General features: G+C 49.0%; 2 protein-coding genes across 2 annotated transcripts; both read right to left on the bottom strand.

Annotated features, from left to right (window-relative positions):
* Positions 1 to 3304: 3304 nt before the first annotated feature.
* On the bottom strand, positions 3305 to 7174 carry LOC122375745. Its single transcript, XM_043355239.1, has 4 exons — positions 6505 to 7174; positions 5971 to 6126; positions 3916 to 4081; positions 3305 to 3744 (listed from the first exon to the last, which is right to left on the bottom strand). The coding sequence occupies exons 1-4, from the start codon at positions 6706 to 6708 to the stop codon at positions 3545 to 3547; spliced, it is 726 nt and encodes a 241-aa protein (XP_043211174.1). The 5' UTR covers positions 6709 to 7174; the 3' UTR covers positions 3305 to 3544.
* A 762-nt stretch (positions 7175 to 7936) lies between these two features.
* LOC122375748 lies at positions 7937 to 9801 on the bottom strand. The gene is made up of 4 exons (XM_043355242.1): positions 9560 to 9801; positions 9080 to 9229; positions 8671 to 8836; positions 7937 to 8354 (listed from the first exon to the last, which is right to left on the bottom strand). The coding sequence occupies exons 1-4, from the start codon at positions 9770 to 9772 to the stop codon at positions 8107 to 8109; spliced, it is 777 nt and encodes a 258-aa protein (XP_043211177.1). The 5' UTR covers positions 9773 to 9801; the 3' UTR covers positions 7937 to 8106.
* Positions 9802 to 22066: the final 12265 nt, after the last annotated feature.

Genomic DNA, 22066 nt, shown 5'->3' with positions numbered 1-22066 from the left:
GCCCTGGCTTTGGGCGCGGCTTCTGCTCATACTTTGTGGTGCGGTGGTGGTGCGTCAGGCCGCGCGCTCTGACTTCGGCCAATAAAAATGCGTCAGCTGATCATTGTCATTTCTGCCACTTGCGTGTGGTGAAATGGGGTCATAACTTAAGAGACGGCTTTTTCATATCAATTATTTTACATAAAATCATATTTCAAACCATAAATAATGTTCGACAGCCAAATAAAAGAAACAATACCAATACAGGCTTACATACCGGGGTTACATGAGCGATCCGTTCCAAATACGCACTACGCTAATGCGCATCAGCTCCCCACAAACGGATCTACGGCACCGGTTACATGAGACTAATTCGTTTTATCTACGTCAAACGGATCTTGTTTGGCTCACCCGGGCTGACTCCTCGACGGCCGGTAATTCGCATCACAAACGGAATAGGATTAGCGTACAGTCATGGCGCAGTTGCGGCATTTACCGGGGCGACTGAGCTAAATTTTAAATAATTATATCATTTGATAGGCTCAAAAACATTTAAAATTAACATGAAATCAAAAAATGAAAACAAAGTTTTCTTGTTTTAAGTCAGTGGGCACTGATTCGCCATGCAGCGACAGCAGGGTGGTCAGAAAAAAATTATCTATCAAAATATTTCATTCATTTTATTTTACATGCAAAGACTAAACCAAAATACCAACATTTTTTTGTTATTTTCTACGAGGCAGCCAATAAAAAAATGCTTAGTATTTTGCATTTTGACGCTTCCAGTCAGCAAAGAATAGTTCTTGTGAAATACGGCCCGAATCGTGTGCCTCGGACGTTTCGGTTACATGAGCGATCCGTTCCAAATACGCACTATCGCTAATTCGCATCAGCTCCCCAAGAACGCATTCAGTGCACCGACTACATGAGCAAATTCGTATCAGTGACGTCAAACGGATCTAGTTTGGCTCTCGGCCCGATGCGCATTACAAACGGAATAGCATACAAATGTGGCGCACTTCCGTAGCAATAGAGGTGACTAAATTAAAAATTTATTATCTTATGTCTTTTTTGCATTTAATCTGCTCAAAACATTCTCAATTAACTTAACAAAAAAAAGTTGAACATAAAGTTGTCTTGCTTTGACTAATTGGGCAATTGCCTCTCTTGATTCGTCTGTAGTGCTGTCGGAAAAATGTTTCAACTGAAATTATGTGGATATTTACTATTTGGTTTTCACTATATTTATTGTTGAAAACTTGACAAAATACCGACATATTTTTTTAAATATTATTTCAAAAGAAGAAATTGAAAAAAATACCTATTATTTTGCATTTTAATGTTTCTTTTTGCAAACAAATAGTTCCTGTAATACGTATCTTGGTCCTATTCGCTTCTAAGCCTTTTTCTCAGCGGATTTTGTTCGGACCGCCGATTCGTATTAGCAGGTGGATACATGAGTCGGTAGTACGCTCCTGATTCGCATTAGCGGTGAATCCGATCGTGATACGTATTTGCTTTGCTCATGTAACCGCGGATCGGATCGCCGATTCGTACTAGCAGGTGGCTACATGAGTCGGTAATGCGTTCCTAATTCGAATTAGCGGCTAAATACGTATTTACTGTGCTCATGTAACCCCGATAACAGTTTAAGGCTCGATATTGTGTTGTCTACGATTAGACACTAGACAGCTGATAACTCATTCCCGTACGTCGTAACTCTATAATGACCTTTGCTTATTGTCACATGTGCGCCGCATTCGCGATTGTTGCTGACGTCTGTTTGCAGGTCAGCCCACTACAGTTGTTATACATATCGAAAAACCGATAAACTTTTTGGCGAAAAAGGCACTATTCCAGGCCCATTTTTGATTTTTTTTGCGATATTATGTAAAAACAGAACCTTCTTATCCTAGGAAAAATAAAATGGGAAATCTTTCAAAGGTGGCACACTACCTTTAACCCGCGCCCCGTAGGGGGGGGGGCGAAACGCCCCACTGTCCTTTTCCGTCGATATCTCCTAAACGGCTGGAGATATCGCCACCAAACTTTCAGGAACCCTCTGGGCATCAATTTTACACATTGTGACCAAAACTTATTCCAAAAGCTATGATAGGTTGGCCACAAATGACGTCAGAATGACGTCATGTTCTGCCATTTTCGACCGAAAAAAGGCCTTCGGGAGAAGACCTGTCAGGCCTACAGATTTGAAGATACAGAAAAATGATCAAACATAAAAGGTGTAGAATTGACAGGGCTACAAAACTGCTATCTCTGATTTTTGAAATTTTAGAGATTTGACCCCAAAAAATCAAAAAAGCATTTTTCGGATATATTAGCCCAAAAATCCAAAAAGTTTTTTGAGTTTCGAAAAAACGAAATACATGTGATAGTACCTACCATGTTCTACCTACATACCAAATTTCAGATCGATACCTCGTTTTTTGGCCAAGTTATAGCGAAAAAAACTGTTCAGAAATGATGACGTCAAATTTTCAATCCCAATTTTTGGCAATTCTAGACATCGTAGAGCAAAACGAAGACCACCATTAGACTCCCCGTGACGAGCTGCATCGAATCGATACCCATTTTATGCAAAAATATCAACTTTGGAGTTTGACCTAATTTGACCTGACCTTGACCTGACTTTCACCAAAACGTGACCTAGGCTGGCCCCAAAGGCTGCCTAACCCACATAATCGCATTTTTCATGTAAAATGGACCATAAAACATGTATCACACGACACTTTCATATTGTGACCCCGGTGACCTGACCTCGCTGTGACCTGACCTGGTGTCAGTGACCTCACATAGCAAAGTATGTGTTTGACGAACAATGTAGCATCGATGGTTTTCAATAAATTACCATTTTACTCGATTTCACAACACATATCTTGAAATGCCTGTGAACGGTGAAAATCCGACCTTTGACCTGACCTGTGACGTCATCGGTTTGACCTAGGTCAATGAAATTTGGTCAAAAGGTAGTTACCGGGTGGGGCTATCGAACGCCGTTTGAATTTTGAAAATCGGCCGGTAAATTTCCGAGATCTTAGGGGGGGGCCGAAACGCCCCCCCCCCCCCCCCCCCTACGAGTGGTAGGGTCCGCCGATAGCCCTACGGGGCGCGGGTTAAGAGACGGTACAGAGTCACAGACAATACAGAGAAAGAGACTGAACCGATGTAGTATCCCCACATACGACTCATACGAGTAGTGAAAATAAGAAAGTGTTAAACGGAAGTCATTCAACAAATGACTTTGTAGGACTAAATCCATTACCCTCAGTCACTATAACTCAGTCCAATTAAAAGCAAAACAAACGAAGAACAATCGTTATATATTTTGTGCGAAATGTGGTCAACAGTTATGACATAACGTTCGAATTATCTTGAATGCTATTACAATGTGCATAGTTTGCACCCAAGCATGGCACTCCAGTAAGTTCCAGCATCAAGTCTGGAGGCCCCCCCCCCACAGTTTATAGCCTTGTGTTAGCGGGGAAACAAAATTTAAAAGAAAGTCACACCGGCTTCCCCACTGCGCGGAGCTCCCGCAGCAGAGCAGTTAGTGCCGATGATGGCTGCGGCGTCCATGGCCGTCGTGGTGGGCGTGCTCGTCATGGTCGCTGTCCCCTTGGTGTTCGTCATGACCGTGCTCATGATGCACTCCAGGCTTCTCCAGGTCGTCGAACATTTGTCCCAGCTGCGGGAACTTGGTCTTCATGTCCTGGTTGGAGAAGTGCGTGGAGGCGGCCTGGTCCCAAGCTGTTGAAAGACCACAGACAAACCGCGTTACATTCAGCGTCTTAAACATAACGCTCCGCAGAATAATGCATATAATCATATCGGAGTAACGCATGCACAACAATGAAACGACCACAGCGTATCATACTTTTGATGGCAACAGGCATTGAACACCAATCACCGCAAGCTGACCTGGCACTGAGATGTAGGAATGGAAGTTTGCCTTCTCTTCCGAAAGCGATTCCACGTTGAAGTACGCCTTCTTGGGTACGACAGCGACCACCTTGGCCTTCTTCTCGTGCAGAGGGTTGCCGATGATGACCTCCTTGTGAAGTCCAGCAGAGGTGATCATGTGGACCTGCCAAGAAAAAAAAACAATAACACCCATTCAGTTAGGTCGAAAGCGGCGCCATAAATGTAATCGAGGTGCTCCACCTAAGAACCGCAAGTCAAGAATACGATCCTCAAGGACATTGTAACAAACACTCGCCCGATCTCCATCCTGCCGGCGATAATGAAGGTTGTTGAGCGGGTCGTCCAGCGCCAGCTGGTGCAGTACTTGGAGGCCAACCAGCTCCTGTCAACCACCCAACATGGCTACCGCAGCGGCCGCAGCACCGAGACGGCACTCAGCGTCATCACCGACCGTGCGCTGGAGGCGATGGACGCTGGAGAGGTGTCGATCCTGGTGCTGTTGGACCTCTCCAAATGTTTTGACGTTGTGCCGCACGGGAGACTGCTGGATAAGCTCGCACTGTATGGGGTAGATACCGAGTGGTTCGGCAACTACCTAAGCGGACACACTCAGCAGGTGCAGATGGCCAGTGGTGACGGTGGATACGTGCGGTCGAGTGTCAAGTCAAACACAATTGGCGTGTTCCAAGGCGGATCGTTAAGTTGTATGTTGTATTCGGTGTTTGCAAACGAAATGTGTCTGTACCTGCCTGACGGTGTCACAATCGTGCAATTTGCAGACGATACTCAACTTCTTGTGAGCGGTAAAAAGCGTGACTTGGCACAGGTCATCCAACGCATGGAGCAGGCGCTAGAGTGTCTCTTCCAGTGGTTCTGCGCAAACACTATGAAGCTAAACACCGCTAAGACGCAGGTCCTTGTACTAGGAACCCCCGCTATGCTGCGAGGACTGCCGCCTGTCACACTGACTGCCATGGGTGCTGTTATTCCGGACTCTAGAGTTGTCAAAAATCTCGGAGTAGTCATGGACAATCATCTCAGCTTCAGGTCGCACATCGATTATGTGACAGCTAAGTGTACTGGTGTCCTAATCGGTCTGATGCACGCCAAGCACGTTATACCGAAGGCCTCTCTGCCTGTGGTAGTAGAAGCGCTCGTGAACTCCGTTATCAGATATTGCTTCTCGCTATACGGTACGTGCACCGCTACTCAGATTCATCGTGTGCAGAAACTGCTGAACTTCGGTGCTTGAGTTATTAGCGGCCGTCGTAAATACGACCACATCAGTGACGTTCTGTGCGACTTGGAGTGGTTGAATGCCCCTAACCTTGCTAAGTACCATCGCATCAGTTTGGTGCACAGGGTCACTACGACTGGAAAGCCGGAAGCGATCGCACAAACCATCGGTGACACCCTGCGTCACTCGTACGAGACGCGCAGAGCTGCCGACCACGCGCTGCCGAGAATCCGCACGGAAGCCGGTCGCCGGCGGCTCTGTTATAGCGCAGTGCGTGAGTACGACTCTCTGCCGTTTGACGTCACCGTGCGAAACTTTCGGCGCCAGCTCAAAAAGCATCTATTGAAAGAACAGTGTGAGGCGCATGGTTAGCTCAGGTCGAGTGGTTGAGTGCTGCTTTTTATGCCTGGTCTTTTACTTGTGTTGTAAATGTTTGACGTGTGCCAATGAAAAACCATGCACCATGGATTTGTCATGAATATATTATCTGTATCTGTATTGTATACTGCATATCGTCAGCGCGATGAGTGATCGCTTCATTAAGCAGTTATGGTTACAATCGAGCCAAATTTCTAATCTTACAAACTTCGCACAAAGTGGTGGAATTTGTAAACGCCTTCGATGTGGCTCTGAAAATGAATTAATAAGCATTTTCACAACAAATTATGGAGAAAGAAATACACATAACTAAGTAAAAATCAAAGTGAGACCTATCAAGCCGTACGAGTACAATACAATCCAGCCAATAAAATCCACCCAGCCGACGCACAGCACGTGGCGCGCCGTGGAGTCCAAGCGACGTCCCCCGTACCTACCTTCATGGGGCCGCCGTAGTGGTAGGCGATGACGATGTCACAGGCGTCCTGCTTCACCCAGGGTCCGTCATCAGCGACCCCCTTCTGACCGGGGTTGGCCAGGCTAGTGATGTACGAGTAGACGGGCCGCTCCTGGCCCTCAAACGTTCCCTGCACCTGAGAACGGACAAACAGTTTGTGTCACACAGATAAGGATTGGACAACACATAGGCCTACGCCTATCTCAACAATTAGAGGATATTGTGTGTCCTGTTACTTTTCTTTAATCATAGAGGATATTGGATGTCCTCTCACCTCTGTTGTACTCAATGTCCCGCTGGCTTTTGCGTTTGTTCACTTCATCGCTAAATTTACCAGCAGATGTAATATTATAAGGAGAATTTCCAAGGATGAAAACGGAAAAAATCCTCTACATATAATTATCCAGATGCATGGCGTTGCAATGCAAAACAGCTCCAAATAAGCGGAAACATGATCATTGTCCACCCGCACATTGTTTTTGCTGAAAGTACTGCTGCGCTCGGCGCTACCTACCGACGCCTGGTGCGGCGGACCGGCCATCATGCCGTCGCTGTAGTGCATGTCGAGCGCATCCTGCAGCTCCAGCTGCCGGGGGCTGACGGCGTGCAGGAAGCGCCGGTACAGGTGGCCCAGCGCCACGGAAATCTGCAAAGGCGTGGCCGCCTTCTGCTCGGCCGAGACCAGTGACAGCGCGACCAACAGCACGACCAACTTCATGACTGGGAGCGGAGGCAGCGACTGACGACCGGCGGCGTCCCCCGCGTTATATACCCACTTCGCCGTGACCTATGGTCGCAGCAGGACGGCAGAGGGTGTATAGCAAACGAGGACAGCTGCAAGCGCAGATAAACAGCGAGCGAGGCCATTTGTTTTTGCTATTGCAAATTGCTGATAGGTACTTTGATTTATGCGCAGCCTGATAACTACTCTAAACATGAAACCAAAGAAAGAAGGCCGAGAAGCGTCTGAATGTAACCAGCCATTCCAGTTACATAACCGTGATGTAACTACAGGCACACTGTTTAGTTTGCGCTACTTAGGTTGCTGCTTACATAAGCTGTTCGCTCCGTAGCTTCGTTTCCTCGATGAATGCATGCATCAGCGCTTGGCTGTAGAGCATCTGCTTTCAACAGAATACCGTCGGACGTTTATGGTCCTTTTGATTGCTGAAGAGTAAGTACATACATACAGCCCACGGCTCACTACGCGATAGGTATTTGCACTTCGACAAGGCCAAGAATAGCTGAAAAGCGACGTTATCATGCGCCCGGATCTCACAATATAAAAACTCTTGCGTTGCTCCACACATAAGATAGAAGCAATTGTCATAAGTTTGTATTTTGGATCACTAAAAACCCTTGCCCATTACCTGAACACTTGCGGCTCACTGCAGGTAAGAAGCTTAATTAAAGATAGATAAAGAGCGTTGTTCGTCTTAATGTTAGAATTCCCATATTACTGATGCCTTACTTAACTATAGCTATTGTTGGTATCGTCGAAATGGGAATGCCTACAAGGCAGTAAGACGGGTCCGTAAGTGCTACGAGTTCCCGGCTTCCCATAATATCAGACGATTTCAGGAGGGTTGCATCAACCCCTCCGTACCGGTGTGGGTTAGGATGGCACGGCATCCCATGGCATCCCATGGGCCATGGCAGTGCTTTGATCCGGAATCGAAGTCAGAGTCGAAGAAGAAACCGATCAAAAAAAGCTCAAGTCGAAGGCGTAGTTGGAACAGCGTCATTACGACTCCGAAGCCGTCTTAAATATTCTATAATGATTCCTTGTTATATCTTAAGCTATTTTTGCTATTTAGTTTCTCCGTGCTTTTTCTTACTAGTAGGTACTTTCCTATGCTATCGGTTGAAAGTTCAAGGAAGGCAGAATAATTCAAAGTAATTTTCTAAGCTTTGCGTCGTTGAAAACAAAGGCAGGTCAAACACAGTTCGTGGTCAAACAATTATTGTATTGCACAAGGAACGATGATGGGATGTACATCGCGTCATATTGTAAAACAACTTCAAAGTGACTTGCTTTGAGCATGGCTTCGTTCCGTCCGCCAGTGCCCTGCGTCGGTCGATGACCGTGCTGCCTCAGAGTCTCGTCAGCAGGGATTTAGTGGCGTCCGCCGAAGCGGCGGCCACGGCCGCGGAAGCGGCGGAGGCGGCGGCGCTGGGGGCCGTGGTCGTGCTCGTCGTGGTCGTCGTGGTCGTGCTCGTCGTGCTCGTGATCGTAATCCTCGTCGCCGTGCTCGTGCTCGTGCACGCCGGGCTTGGAGAGCTCGTGGAACATGTTGCTGAAGTCGGGGAACTTGGCCTCCATCTCCTTCTGGGAGTAGTTGTGCGAGTTGGCCGGGTTCCAGGCTGTCGAAGGGTGAGGGCGAATGGGTCAGAACCTGGGCAAAAGAGCATCACCAGACCCAACCACCACGACAGCCAAATCGCTTAGACAAATCAGCTTCGCAAAATGACCACAAAACAATTACAAAATGTAATAGCCACCCATACCGAGTCCGGTAGGTCTACGCACAGTGAATCAACTCGAGCATTACGATGCACAAAATATGGACCGGTTGCACATCAACTGTGAAAATGTGATCTCGAAAACGGTTTGTTCAGTACCACAGAAGCTCAAAGAGCCTCGCCCTCAGGTGGGATTGTGTCGATGCATTCTGCCTACCGGGGATAGCGACGTATGTGACGAAGGCGGCGTCGTCCTCAGAGAGCGACTCGAAGATGCAGTAGGTGCCCTTGGGGATCATGACGGCAAACTTGGCGCCGTGCTTGTGCAGAGGGTTGCCAAGCACCACCTCCTTGTGGATGCCGCCGTCGGTCAGCATGTGGATCTGAAACCACACACAGAAACGGTGTCACACACAAATGTGGCCAACATCTGTGGATTAGTAGGCGGTCTCACTGTTTAGTGGTATTGAAATTTACAAGACCCATCAACGGAGGCTCAGACGTCCTTTCCATCACGATTTAGATAGGATATTATCGGGGGACATCTGCATATCCTTTGTATAAAAGACAGTAAGTGGGTTTCGTTGTATCCATGGCGCCCAGGAGACACTGACCACGCTTCTCACCTTGGTCAGGCTGCCGCGGTTGTAGGTCATGAGCAGATCCGAGGTGTCGTGCTTGCTCCACTTGCCGAAGAAGCCCTTCTGGCCGGGAGTGATCATGCTGTTCACGAAGGAGAAGGTCGGCGCCTCAACACCGCCGAAGGTTGCCTGGACCTGTCGCACAACGGATCGTAAAGGGTTAGAAAGTACGCCAACAAAGTCATGGGAAACATGTGTCAGGTATCCGTCATGAGATGTCTTAGACCTTGGCTGATAGCCATTTCTACATGCTTTGTTTCTAAGGAAGCTAAGGAACCTCTACGACGATAATGAATGCAGCTCTGTCAGGGATTGTTTGTAATTTACTGAAAATAGGTATGGGTGCTATTGCAGCCCGTTTACGTTATGCTATATCACAAAAAGTCAATTCGAATGAGCTACATGCCGCTCGGTTCACTGCATCTGCTTCCGCCGCCTGTCCGGCGACGTCGGCCGCTCACTCACCGGGGAGCGGAACGGCGGGCCGGCCATCATGCCGTTGCGCCACTGGATGTCGAGCGCATCCTGCAGCTCGAGCTGCCGGGGGGCGACGGCGTGCAGGAAGCGCCGGTACAGGTGCGTCAGGCCGACCGTCAGCTGAGCGGCCGTCGGAACGGTCTGCTGCGGCTGCTCGGCCGCGGCCAGGGCGCACACGCAGGCGATCAGCAGCAGCTTCATGGTGGCGACTGAGAGTGCCGACCGATGGGAACATGGCCTTATATACAGACAGCAGCGTGCGCCCTTTGAACCCGACACGCCCAGAGGAGGCGTGTCGGTGGAAGAAAAAACAACACCACAGAGGCGCATGGTGATTGGGGTGGGCACAACGGGCCGTCCAAGTCTTACACATTACATGATTACACATGACACAGCGCCGGGAACCATGCACAGCAGACACTGGCGGATCCAGGGTGTCAGCGCGGGGGGGGGCATACCAGGTCACGGAGCCAAACCTAAGGTACCCCCAAATCCTGTTTTCTCATCGGATTTAGGCCACTTATTTTTCGTCATAGCCCTGACACGAATTTTTTTTTCTTAAAAAAAAAAACAGAAATGGTAGGACACCTGACCCCCATTGGCAGATCCAGGAGGAGGAGGCTTTTGGGACAAACACCCGGGCAGCGCCAGAAATTAACGAAAATTGGTGGGGCCGGTGGGGCCCTCAGAATGACTGGTGTAGGTAAAGAGCCGACCCAGGGTCGCCGGTGTGGAACCTTAAAGGGACTATCCCACCTTTAACATGGGGTTTGAGTTGAGATAGCCAAGTTTGCGGCGAGGTTCAGAAACCACTATCTATCTAGGTTGCAACCCCGCGGCCTCTTGGTGTTGAAGAAATTCGTTCCCTTCATTTGAAAATGGGCCTTGTACAAGGCCCTATCTTCAACATGGAGCGACCGTTAGTGTGACGTCACCTCGTTTAGTCATTCTGATTTAAATGGGTTTGTTCGTTGAAAAATCGCTTAAAACTTAGTCTGAACTTTGTTGTGGTGCCTACAGAGTAAAAAGAATCAGCTTTATGACAGTAATGTGGCCTGGGGAAGGAGGTAATTTTGGGCTGTGACGTCACATATTTGAAAGTTTGTGTTTGTAATATGGGAAGCCTAAGATGTTTAATGAAAAATAAATGCCAGAACCGTGTTCCTGGTCATCCAATCTATAAAGTCGGGCACAATTTAACTGGTTTTAACAACATTTTAGAAGGTGGGATAGTCCCTTTAAGAGGTACTGGCGTGGGACCATCAAAGGTATCGATGTGGGTTCCCCAGAGGCAGTGGTGTGGGGCCCTCAGAGGCACTGGTGTAGGAACCACAAAGGAGCCGGTGTGGGCCCTCTAAGGTGCTGGTGTGAGGCCCTCACATGGACGCCGTTGTGGTGCCTCAGACACTGGTATGGCGCTAAGCCCACACCATTCACAGATGGCTGTGTGTGGGGCCCTTGGAGTGGTTGGTGCGAAATGCGAATGCTTAATAACCCAGTAGGCCCTCTCAGAGACCGACAAAGGGCCCTCAGAGGCCGGTAACGGGCCGTATGATGCCAACAATGGGCCTTCACAGGCCGGCAAGTGAGGGCCGGCAGTATCTTCAGGAGCCCTGTGGAGTCCTTAGAGATCGGCACATGGTACTCTCAGACGCCGGTGGGGCCCTCAGAGTCACCGGTGTAGGACATACAGAGTTACCGGTGGCTGACTGCCAGAGGCATTGGTGTGGGGCCCCAGAGGCGCCAGTGTGGGACCCTCAGACTCGCCTATGTGGGACCTCAGGAGACACTGGTGTGTCAGAGGTGGCGGTGTAGGGCCCTCAGGCGTGTCTGTGTGGTGCCCTCTCAGTCGCCGGTGAAGACTTTCAAAGGCATCGTTGTGGGAGTCCTCACTCCTCAGAGACACATGCATGGGGGCAAGGGGTCTTCAAGAGACCAGCAAGGGCCAGCAGAGGCCTTCAGGAGCCCTGTGGGATCCAGGAGACCGGCGTGGTACTCTCAGGCGTCACTGGGAGCCCTCAGAGTCACCAGTGTGGGGCCCACAGAGTTGCAGGTAGGTAGCCGTCAGATGCGCCTGTGTAAGACCTTCAGAGGCGCCAGTGTGGGGCCCTCAGAGCGGCCGCCGCGATGTAGGGCCTTAAGAAATATTGGTGTTAGTCCCTCAGATTGGCGGTGTTGGGCCCTCACACGCGCCAGTGTGAGACCCTCACAGGCGCCGTTATGGGCCCTCAGAGGCACTGGTGTGGAGCCGTTCCATGCGGGTATGGGTCAGGACCCTAATTAAAGCTGAGCTGACGCTTAATGGGTCAGCAAGGTCACTCAGAGGTCAGCACAGGGCCCTCAGAAGCCGGAGTGGGGCCCTTATGGAGATGTGTGATGTGTGGCGACTCAGGAGGCCGTGACTCCGTGAGGTGCTCTCACGAGTCCTGCGGGTCTTATCTCAGTCGAAATAAGGCATGCTTGGACCCTGAGCGGCCAATTGGCACTGCAGGGCCTCTCGGGCCCATAGGGCACCATGCATCTAATGAGGCGGCACGCGCCCCTTGTGCCCCCCCCCCCCCCCCGGTTACGCTGCACTGGCTGCGGCCATACTGATAAAGGTAAATCATATTCTAACCGTCCCTATTCTCAAGCATAGGCGGCGGCCGATACCTGGTTTGCGCAATATGAGTGCCATCGTTAGACAATACGGTCAAAAGTGTTGAAGCGGCATGACCATGGGTGTAGTTTTCCAAAAATCATTGGGGGTGCTCAATAGCTTTCAGAAAGGCATGCCATATTTTTCGTAGGTCTTTTTTCAGCTGTTCTTTTTTACTGTATCAGGCATCATGCAAGAAATGATGTTAAATCGATTCGAGAGCTTGTTTTAATAGCGCCACTGTAAAACAATTTTGGCTCACCCAATGCATTCATAATCACGGAAGTTTTTGAACATATTTCAGAACACGCTGGGTTTAAAATTTTTAATTCAGGCCCTACCGGACTTTTGGTAGGTCCGCGCTTAGGCAGCCTGGTCTGCATAGCTCTGCACGAATGAGCTTATATTGAGGGCTATCCAACATGACGCATGACGGGACAGGCTCGATGGTTACTCTCCGGACATGGTTCTCGTGAAATATTGCGTTTTGTTCCTGGAACTTAAACCTCGCCGGCACAGGTCATTTTGCGTCCTTCGATGGCACAAGGGAGGGGGGACCCCCCTCGCGTTTGGCCTCTGATCGAGCTAGAGCTTCGCGGAAAAAAAACGAGCGTGTTGCCCGTCACGAGAGAAAGCCGATGATACCCAATTTTAAGGTCCTAGGTCTTCGGTTGACATTCCAGGTCAGGTCAATGACCCAAAAGTCGGGAAAATCGTGACCTATTAGAAAGTCGTAAAATGTGGCTGCTATGGGGTTTCCGGGGTGCTGATCACGAATATCGTGTTAGTTTTGATCACAGATGATGTCTTTAAGCATTTAGACCAGGTCGGGTCAGGTCAGGTCAGGTCAACCGGTAGGGGCCGTGACGGGTATTTGTAGTACGTGTCAACCGCCTCTGACAGCTTCGTAACATGTTACGAAGGCAAGGCACCAAAACTACTTCGTAAATGTTCAAATGGTTGCTAAATTCGAATTCAGCTCGAAAAACTAGCCTAGAAACATGTAAAACTCGAAAAGTGAACCGGGGTCACCAAAGGTAAATGACCTGACCTGATCTTCAGGTGACCTTGACATCCACCCTAGGGAGCAACATCAAATCACATGTTTGAACGTTTGAAACCACGAAAAACTTGCAAAAGCGCGGCTAAGGCAAGGCGACATACGCCGAATCGCGATTCCGGCCAAACATGGTCTTGGAAAGTAGGTCATCGGTCAAAGGTCATTTCGGTCAGGGTCATGAAATTTTTAGAGTAGGTATAAAATTGATCAATGCGAGGGTACTGAAAGTATCGTCGCGATCGGCCGCTTTTTACGCGAGTTATTCGCGAAAAACCTTAGGGGGGTTGCATCAACCCCCCCCCCCCCTGTCCGGAATCGCGCGGCGTATGTCGGCTCGCATTAGCCGCGCGTTTGCAAGCTATTCGTGCACACAAAAATATTAACACCGTTAGCGGTGTAATTGCACAGTACCTACATATCTGAGCACTTGAGGAAAGTTAATTTAGTCCCTTCCCCGCTTAAATTACTCGCGCTCCTAAATGAACACCAGGAAGAAGGTAATAGAACACTGTTATGAGGGTTGGGTGTTTTACTACATGTAGTGTTCTATTGTGTTCTATTACCTTCTTCCTGGTGTTCATTTAGAAGCGCGAGTAATTTAACCCTCGCCCGCACATGCTATTTTCCCATCCTAGAACGCACATGGGGGGGGGGGGTGGTTGCCACCCCCCCGCGCCATTTCGTTCCTATTGGAGATAGAGCTTAGCAGTAAAGACCAAAAAGATTCTTTGGGAAGAGACGAATCCAATGATACCCAGTTTTACCTTCTCAGGTCAGTCATTGACCTTCCAGGTCAGGTCAAACTAAAAAATATTGCTGTTTTGGGTCACCGTTGGATATCAAGTGCGCTGCTCATCAAATACCGATGACGATGCTGTTTTCTGGTGCCAAGCCAGCTAGAACCTCTTTGTCACACTACCCGACCAGAATTTTGCTGCTGAGGTCATTTCAGGTCAAGTTAGGTCAAGATCAATTATATGTGTTTGTATGTCTGTGTGTGTCTGTGTGTATACTGATGTGTGCACCGATTGTTTTTGGGTCCATATTACATGAAATCATGATCTGAGAAGCTTTTACCAAAAATGCAGTCAAAAAACTTCACAAAAAGTAAATTCAGCTTGCCTAAAACGCAATTATCTTAGATGACCTAGGTTGACCTTGACCCTGACCTTGACCCCTGTACATCGTCGAACAACATGTTCCATGATAGGTGGGAGGTAAGACTGGCAAAAAAGGCCGAAATCAGGGTGTCAAAAGCTCACAAGGCCCATGGCAAGCGAAAGATGTTGAGAATTGGCCATTTGGGTCATGACATGACCTGAAAAACAAGGTCATATCTCCGAAACCAAAAATCACAGAAACTTGAAATTTTCAGTGGACATCAAGAAAGGATAGAGGAGCAGCTATACGAAAAATCAGCCTTCTAGCTCTAAAAATGTTGAGTGCAGAGCAGAAAGACTACCTGGGGGGGTGGCAACCACCCCCCCCCCCCCCATGTGCGGGCGAGGGTTAAGTGGGGAAGGGACTAAATTAACTTTCCTCAAGTGCTCAGATATGTACTGTGCAGTGTGCAATTACACCGCTGACGGTGTTAATATTTTTTTTGTGTGTGGTTTCAAACCTTCAAACATGTGATCTGATGTTGCTCGCATGCATGGTGGATGTCAAGGTCACCTGATGGTCAGGTCAGGTCACTGACCTTTGGTGACCTCGGTTCACTTTTTCGAGTTTTACAAGTTTCTAGGCTAGTTTTTTTTTAGCTGAACTCGAATTTATCAACCATTTCAACATTACGCAGTAGTTTTGGTGCCTTCGTAAAATGCTACGAAGCTGTCAGAGGCGGTTGACGCGTTCTACGAATACCCGTCACGACCCCTACCTGTTGACCTGACCTGACCTGACCCGACCTGGTCTAAATGCTTAAAGACATCATCTGTGATCAAAACTAACACGATATTCGTGATCAGCACCCCAGAAAACCCCATAGCAGCCACACTTAACGACTTTCAAACAGGTCCCGATTTTCCCGGCTTTTGGGTCATTGACCTGACCTGAAAGGTCGGCCGATGATCTAGGACCTAAAAGTTGGATAGCATCGGCTTCCTCTCGTGACGGGCAACACGCTCGTTTTTTCCTCTAAGCTCTTGCTCGATCAGGGGCCAAACGTGAGGGGTCGTACCACCCCCCCCCCCCCCTTGTGCCGTCGAAGGACGCAAATTGGCCTGTGCCGGCGAGGGTCAATGTGCCTGGGAGGCGTAACCGCCGCACGGGCTTGTTTCATGTGCCCTTCGGGAGAGTGAACACCGTAAAGAACTGTCTTTCTGTGCATATTCCTCGGTTGTGCAATCAATTTTTGGCACAAGGTCCGTCGGTGGACTTTTACCACCCTTCCACGTCCTTCCGGCGTGAGGCTTTCCAGTACGCCCGAACACTGGGCAGCTATGGGATCTCTCTGTCATCATGTCCCACTTGATTCATTGGCCCAGGTTGTACTGAACTTTTAGAATATTACAGAAAATTGGATATTGTTAGGCTGGCGGCTGCTTATACATGCTTGTATGTTTTACCCAAACAGAGGAACTAAGTGTGGTATGGTATGGTGTTGTGAATGTCGATAAATTTTACAGCCATTGACATTGTTTGCCAACCTTCATTTATGTTAGATTGGAGATCTTACTTAGTTCCAAGCACCATAATATCAGATGTAATGTAAACACATATATCATGCATCTTAATTTGTGGTAATTTATTCAATGTATAGGTATTCCCTTAGTCACTGAATTGAGTATAAGCATAGTATTTGCATGATTCACTGAGCTCAATACAGAAGAAAATTATTATTACTGGAGATTACTGGAGAAGAAAATACTGATTATTGAGGGTCTTGAGTCAGCTGGGAATGTTTTGATGAGGCTGGGGGTGCTTTAACCCTCGCCGGCCGAGGGGGGGGGGCGGGTGCCGCCCCCCATAGGGTTTTTTCGCAATAGCTCCGAACACGCTGGCGATAGAGAGCTGAAACTTGGCAATTCAGGGCTGCGGAGTCGATGGATTTTCGGCGACTCCGACTCCGACTCCGACTCCGGCTTTCAAAAACCAGCTCCGACTCCGACTCCGACTCCGGGCAGAATTGTCGACTCCGACCGACTCCAACTCCCGACTCCGACTCCGCAGACCTAGCAGGGCTGCGGAGTCGACAGATTTTCGGTGACTCCGACTCCGACTCCGGCTCGGGTTTCTACAGGGTGTTTCACTAAAAGTGTCAAAAAGCAAAAGGTCATAATGCACATAATAACAATGTTTTTAAAGAAAATTTGCATATCATTTCATCCGCAATTGTTGGACATTTGAATATATAAAAACGATATCACCGTCACTCAAACCTATTCCACACATCTGCCCCTTCTTTTGATGCACCGTTTCGGTACGTGTCCGGAGGTGACTCACAGCCCGTTTTCATCTTCAGCGTCCAGACTGTCGGCAAAGCCTTGAATTGTGCTCTTCAGCTCCCGAAGTGATGCGACTTGAGTCTTCCTCAGCTCTGCGAGAGCTACTGAGTCACTGACCAAACCAGAGGCTTAGCCTTGACAGATCGGGGCTTCGCGCTGGCCAGGGGCGGGCGGCGAGGCAGCTGATTATTCGGCCCAGGAGCTTCTGGTCCAGTCAGTTCCTGGTGGCTACAGCCGTTACAGTGGTTGATTTTAATAACTTGTAAGGCCCTGGCTATTTCTGATGTTGGAATTAGCTTCTTGTTATCTTCAAAGGCCCTCAAAAAGACCCTGACCTTCTCAACGGTTTCCGCCGAGAGGTGGGGGCAACCCCGCCTTTTTTGGACTAAAACCGGCATCGAAGGAACCCTTTTAAACCTCTCAACAAGCCCTTTGAAACTTTAATAATCTGGAACGTAGCGAGGTGAGAGAGTAGTTGCGGTGTAAATAGCCTGTTCTTGTTCTGCATAAGGAAAAAATGACTAGTAACTTTGTCCTCCTGCCCTCGCTCCGTATGAGTGTAAAATATATCTTAAATGGATAAATTATAAATGTCCAAAAATTTGCAACAAAGCCACGTGCGCAGCCACGTGATTAGCATATTCTATATATCTTTAATAAGCATTCACTTTTTGACACTTTTAGTGAAACACCCTGTAAAATCGACTCCGACTCCGACTGCGACTCCGGTCACAACTGTCGACTCCGACCGGCTCCGACTCCGACTCCGACTCCGCAGCCCTGCTTGGCATACCTGACCTTTGATCTAAGCCAGATCTTTTGACACCAACCGCATTTTTGGGTCAGGTAAGGTCACTGACCTATGACGTCATAAGTGAACCTCTGAACGGTCTTCAGATGTCGCAACTTCGCAACGCCCTCACTGCCAGAGGAGATGTCACAGGGAAATGAAACTTGCAGGATCCAGTATCCATTATGAGTCTCACAATTTGTATATCTCAGATTTTTCCTAAAGGTCATATGAGGTCAGGTCATTTTCGTGACCTCACCATTATAAGTCAATGGGGAAAAATTCAAACTGCTATTCTGGCGCCAGGAACGATCTACAACTATCCCAAGCACACAGAATCGTGATTTGATGCACTCCTTGCAAGGTTAGATGCGTCACTTTTGCAATGTTGACCTTGCATGACGTCATTTATGACGTCATCAAGGTCATATTAGTTTTTCGTCAATAACTCCTGATCAAATTGAGCTAGCGAGTCGGGGAAGCCACCAATGGACTCAAGAAGACCTGCCGAATCGAATGATATGCGACATGACCTATTTCGACCAGCTTCGTGACCTTAGGGTGCTGACCTGACCTTGACCTGAGGTCAACACCCCAAGTTGACCTGACCCGAACAAAAAGTATATCATTCGACGCGCCTGAGCGAGGCGCACACGATGCTGCCAAAATCGCGGCCCTGCGGCCGTTTTTTGCGAAGTTATTCACCAAAAACTGAACCGTACCTTGGGGCACTTGACCTGACCTCAGAGGTCACCGGTTGACCTACGACCTTAAAATCGGGTACCAATCTCTGCATCTCGTAACGGCGCCCACGCTCGTTTTTTTCCGCGACGCGCTAGCTCCACCAGGGGCGAAACGGCGAGGGGGGTCGTACCCGTCCCCCCCCCCCCCTCGGCCGGCGCGTATGTAGAAAACCAATAGGTCCGGCGAGGGTTAAGGAGGCAGGGGGTGCTTTAGGGAGGCAGGGGGTGCTTTAGGGAGGCAGGGGGTGCTAAGCTCAGGATTGGGGGTGCTTGAGCACCCACAAAGAGATATACCTAAAGTTACACTTATGGGCATGACTCCCCTGTGGTAAGAACTAAGAAGCAACATACTTACAAAATAAAGCAATGACAACTAAATTGAGGCTACTAAAACGACTCTGATCACAAAAGTAGTTACTAGGAAGGATTTCTAATCCATTTTTATTTAGTTCCTCGTTATAGGCGTAAGAAGTGTAAGTCTGAACGGGGGGGGGGCATACTTGTACTGAATGCCCTCCCCAGGCTCCTGTCGGGGGGGGGGGGCATATGCCCCTAATGCCCCCCCCCCCCTGGATCCGCCAGTGACAGCAGACGCCCAGTCAGAGAGATGGATCAATCTGTAGTCGGCCTTTGCTGAACATCCGGTCCTTGCCAGCGCTCCAGGCTGCTGCATAGGGCAAAATGAGACCGTGTTGAGCTTCTGAATGGGTTAACCCTCGCCCAGTTTGAAGGGGGGCAGTATGACCCCCCTGTGGTTTTTCCTGAATAGCAAGAAAACAACGGCGCGCAGCAACACCAAGTTTTTGATACCTTCCCAGGCGTCAATTTGACACCTTCACACAAAATTTCAAATCTTAGGTCACCTTTGGTCAGGAGTTATGAGGTCAAACTGGGCTCATCTTTGAGCAAAAATGAGTAAAAAAATGCAATCTTTAAACGCTCACAAAAGCTACAGTTACTAAGCAATTTCAAAGTTCGTTATATGGTCATGAGTAGCGAAAGAGGGCGCTACAAAACTGCTATCTCTGATTTTCAAAATTTTTGTATTTTGACCCCAAAAAATTAAAAAAAGCTTTTCTTTTCGAAAAACGCAAACAAATCCCAAAACTTTTTTGAATTTAAAAAAACCGGAACATAGGATGTGATAGCCCCTGCGCTCTTCTATCTACATAGCAATTTTTTCATCGATACCTGTTTTTTGACCAAGTTATAGCGAAAAAACTGCTCAAAATTGATGACGTCAAATTTTTGAACTCAATTTTTGGCAATTCCAGAGTACCTACGTAGCGCAAAACAAAGACCAGACCACCATTGAACTCCCCGTGACGAGCTGCATCGAATCGATACCAATTTTATGCAAAAATATCAACTTTGAAATTTGACCTTATTTGACCTGACCTTCACCAGAACATAATCTAAACTGACCCTAAAGGCTGCCTGACCCACATAATTTGACATTTGGCATATAAAATGGACCATGAAACATGCGTCACATGATATTCTCATATTGTGACCCTCAGTGACCTGGCCTCTGTGACCTGACCTGGTATCAGTGACCTCAAATAGCAAAATATGTGTTTGACGAACAATACCCCATCGATTGTATTGACTTTTGCCAGCACTCCACATACACCGGCGTGGCTATTCTGTGCCGATAGTCACAATATAAAAACAGGTAAAAGGCGGAATGGGTAAAACAGGCAAACATCAGGCACACGTGCACATCATAAAGCTTGCACTCCTATGCCCCCTCCCCCTCCCACTACATATCCCTATTACACTTAACCATCTTCACGGCACGTTTGAAAGAAATGGGGTCCAGCTCAACGATACTCACAGGCAGTTCATTTAAAAGTGATGTTGCGCGATATAAAAACGATCGCTGCCCGGCGGCCGTTCGCATAGCAGGAGGCCTCAAAAGGCGATCCTGACGCGTACTGCGCTCGGACTGCTGGCGCGAGTCACGAAACGTAGTGAACAGAGTAGAGATGTCCACAGGCTCGCCATTGGTGATCGCCTTATGGGCTACCGTCAAAGTCGACACCTCATACATTTGTAAGGGGGAGAGAAGTCTGAGGTCCTCTCGCGCGTGAGAAATGTGGTCGTATTTTCTTAAGCCAGTGATCACTCTCGTCGCAAAGTTGATAATGTTCAGAAGCCTCGCATCATTCTTTGAGGTTCCGCCGCCATAAACAGAAATACAGTATCTCACGCGCGAGAGGACAAGACCGTCAACAACAGCTCGCAGAACACCCCGCGGGAGGTAATGCCTCAGGTGACGGAGACCGATCAGGAGGCCAATGCATCGACGGACCACGTCACTGACGTGCGCGTCCCAGGTAAGGTGGCGATCAAAGATCAAGCCCAAGTTTTTCACGGTCAGGCTCTCCTGAACGGTCTCCCCACCGACCCGTACGCTGACAGGGGATAGGCCACGTGTGTTCTGTTTGGTACCAAGGAGGAGGATTTCAGTTTTGGATGCGTTGAGCTTTAGGCCATGGGCATGGAACCATGACGAAAGGGTGCAGAGGGTGGTTTCCATGCGTTGGATGAGGTAAGGAAGGTTGCGTTTGGTATCGGATAGAAGGATTTGGGTGTCGTCAGCGTACTGGGTCACATGAGCGTCCGGCGCGTGCAGGCTGAGGTCGTTGGCGTATATGGTGAACAGGAGAGGACCAAGGACAGATCCCTGGAAGACACCCATGGTATTAGGGAGGGGATCTGAGACCACTCTGTCACCAGAGGAAGATGTGATAGAAACGGACTGAGTGTGACCGGAGAGATAGGAGTCGAACCAGGCTGGGTGAATGTTGTACTGCTGGAGTTTGGTGAGGAGCTGGTTGTGTGGAATGACGTCAAAACACTTGCTGAGGTCCAAGAGGCAAAGGAGTGAGAGGTGGCTACGGTCCATATTGGAGAAGATCCGGTTTGTGACTGTGAGCAGAGCGGTCTCAGTGGAGTGACGGGGGCGGAAACCGTGCTGGGATTGGGACAGGAGGTGATTGTCGGACATGTATGAGAGCAACTGCCGCTGCACCACACGCTCGACAACCTTGGAGATGACAGGAATTATGGAAATAGGACGGTAATTGGATATCAGAGTTGAGTCACCAGATTTGAAAATAGGATGGACCAATGAATGCTTCCAGGTATCAGGGATGTCACAAGTGGTAAGGGAGGTATTAATAATGTGGAGAAGGATAGGTCCGATGGCTTCGAAAGACAGGATTAGGATGCGAATACAGATACCATCAGACCCACACGCACCGGAACGCTTCATGGAGAACATGACCTCCCGCAGGGCGCCCAGCGTCGTGCCCGACACCCGAAACCCGCACGCCCCCACACGCGGCAGACGGCACGGAATGTCCGGCGGCGGCCCGAGATCGGACAGGCCGGCCGCGACACGGGGTCCGACATTCACGAAGTAGGTGTTTATCTCATCCGGTGTGGCGGCAGGAAGGCTGGGCGCGCTGCTGCGCTTGCCGGTGATGACTGGTCGTATGACACGGTAGAGGGAACTGCTCCTCGGATCACGCAGCCTCTCCTGAATGTCCTCACGACAATCGCGCCTGATAGCGGACCTGACCTCCCTGTCTAAGTCGCGGAAAGCAGGCGACCTTCCCTCTCGGCGCAGCACGCCCCGCCGCCGTGCCATCAGGTCCAGTGTGGCCGGCGTAACCGCCGGCGCATCGGGGTTTCTGACCCTCACAAGTCGAATCGGGGCTAGCTTGTCAATGACCGATAAAAGACGACTGGTAAAATATGTCCACATGTCAGCTACAGAGGTACAACTAAAAATTCCGGTCCAGTCGACC

Source organism: Amphibalanus amphitrite, unplaced genomic scaffold (assembly GCF_019059575.1).
Source record: "Amphibalanus amphitrite isolate SeventyFive unplaced genomic scaffold, NRLGWU_Aamphi_draft 001909F_arrow, whole genome shotgun sequence".
NCBI classification, from domain to species: Eukaryota; Metazoa; Arthropoda; class Thecostraca; order Balanomorpha; family Balanidae; genus Amphibalanus; species Amphibalanus amphitrite.
Note: the sequence above shows the minus strand (reverse complement) of the source record. Positions and strands in the feature narration are given on the sequence as shown.

Coding starts and splice junctions, on each gene's coding strand:
- LOC122375748 (XM_043355242.1), bottom strand. CDS start 9,772: ATGAAGCTGCTGCTGATCGCCTGCGTGTGCGCCCTGGCCGCGGCCGAG. Junction 9,230..9,559: donor GCCCGCCGTTCCGCTCCCCG/GTGAGTGAGCGG, acceptor GTTGTGCGACAG/GTCCAGGCAACCTTCGGCGG. Junction 8,837..9,079: donor ACCGCGGCAGCCTGACCAAG/GTGAGAAGCGTG, acceptor GTGTGGTTTCAG/ATCCACATGCTGACCGACGG.
- LOC122375745 (XM_043355239.1), bottom strand. CDS start 6,708: ATGAAGTTGGTCGTGCTGTTGGTCGCGCTGTCACTGGTCTCGGCCGAG. Junction 6,127..6,504: donor GTCCGCCGCACCAGGCGTCG/GTAGGTAGCGCC, acceptor GTCCGTTCTCAG/GTGCAGGGAACGTTTGAGGG. Junction 4,082..5,970: donor ACTACGGCGGCCCCATGAAG/GTAGGTACGGGG, acceptor TTTTCTTGGCAG/GTCCACATGATCACCTCTGC.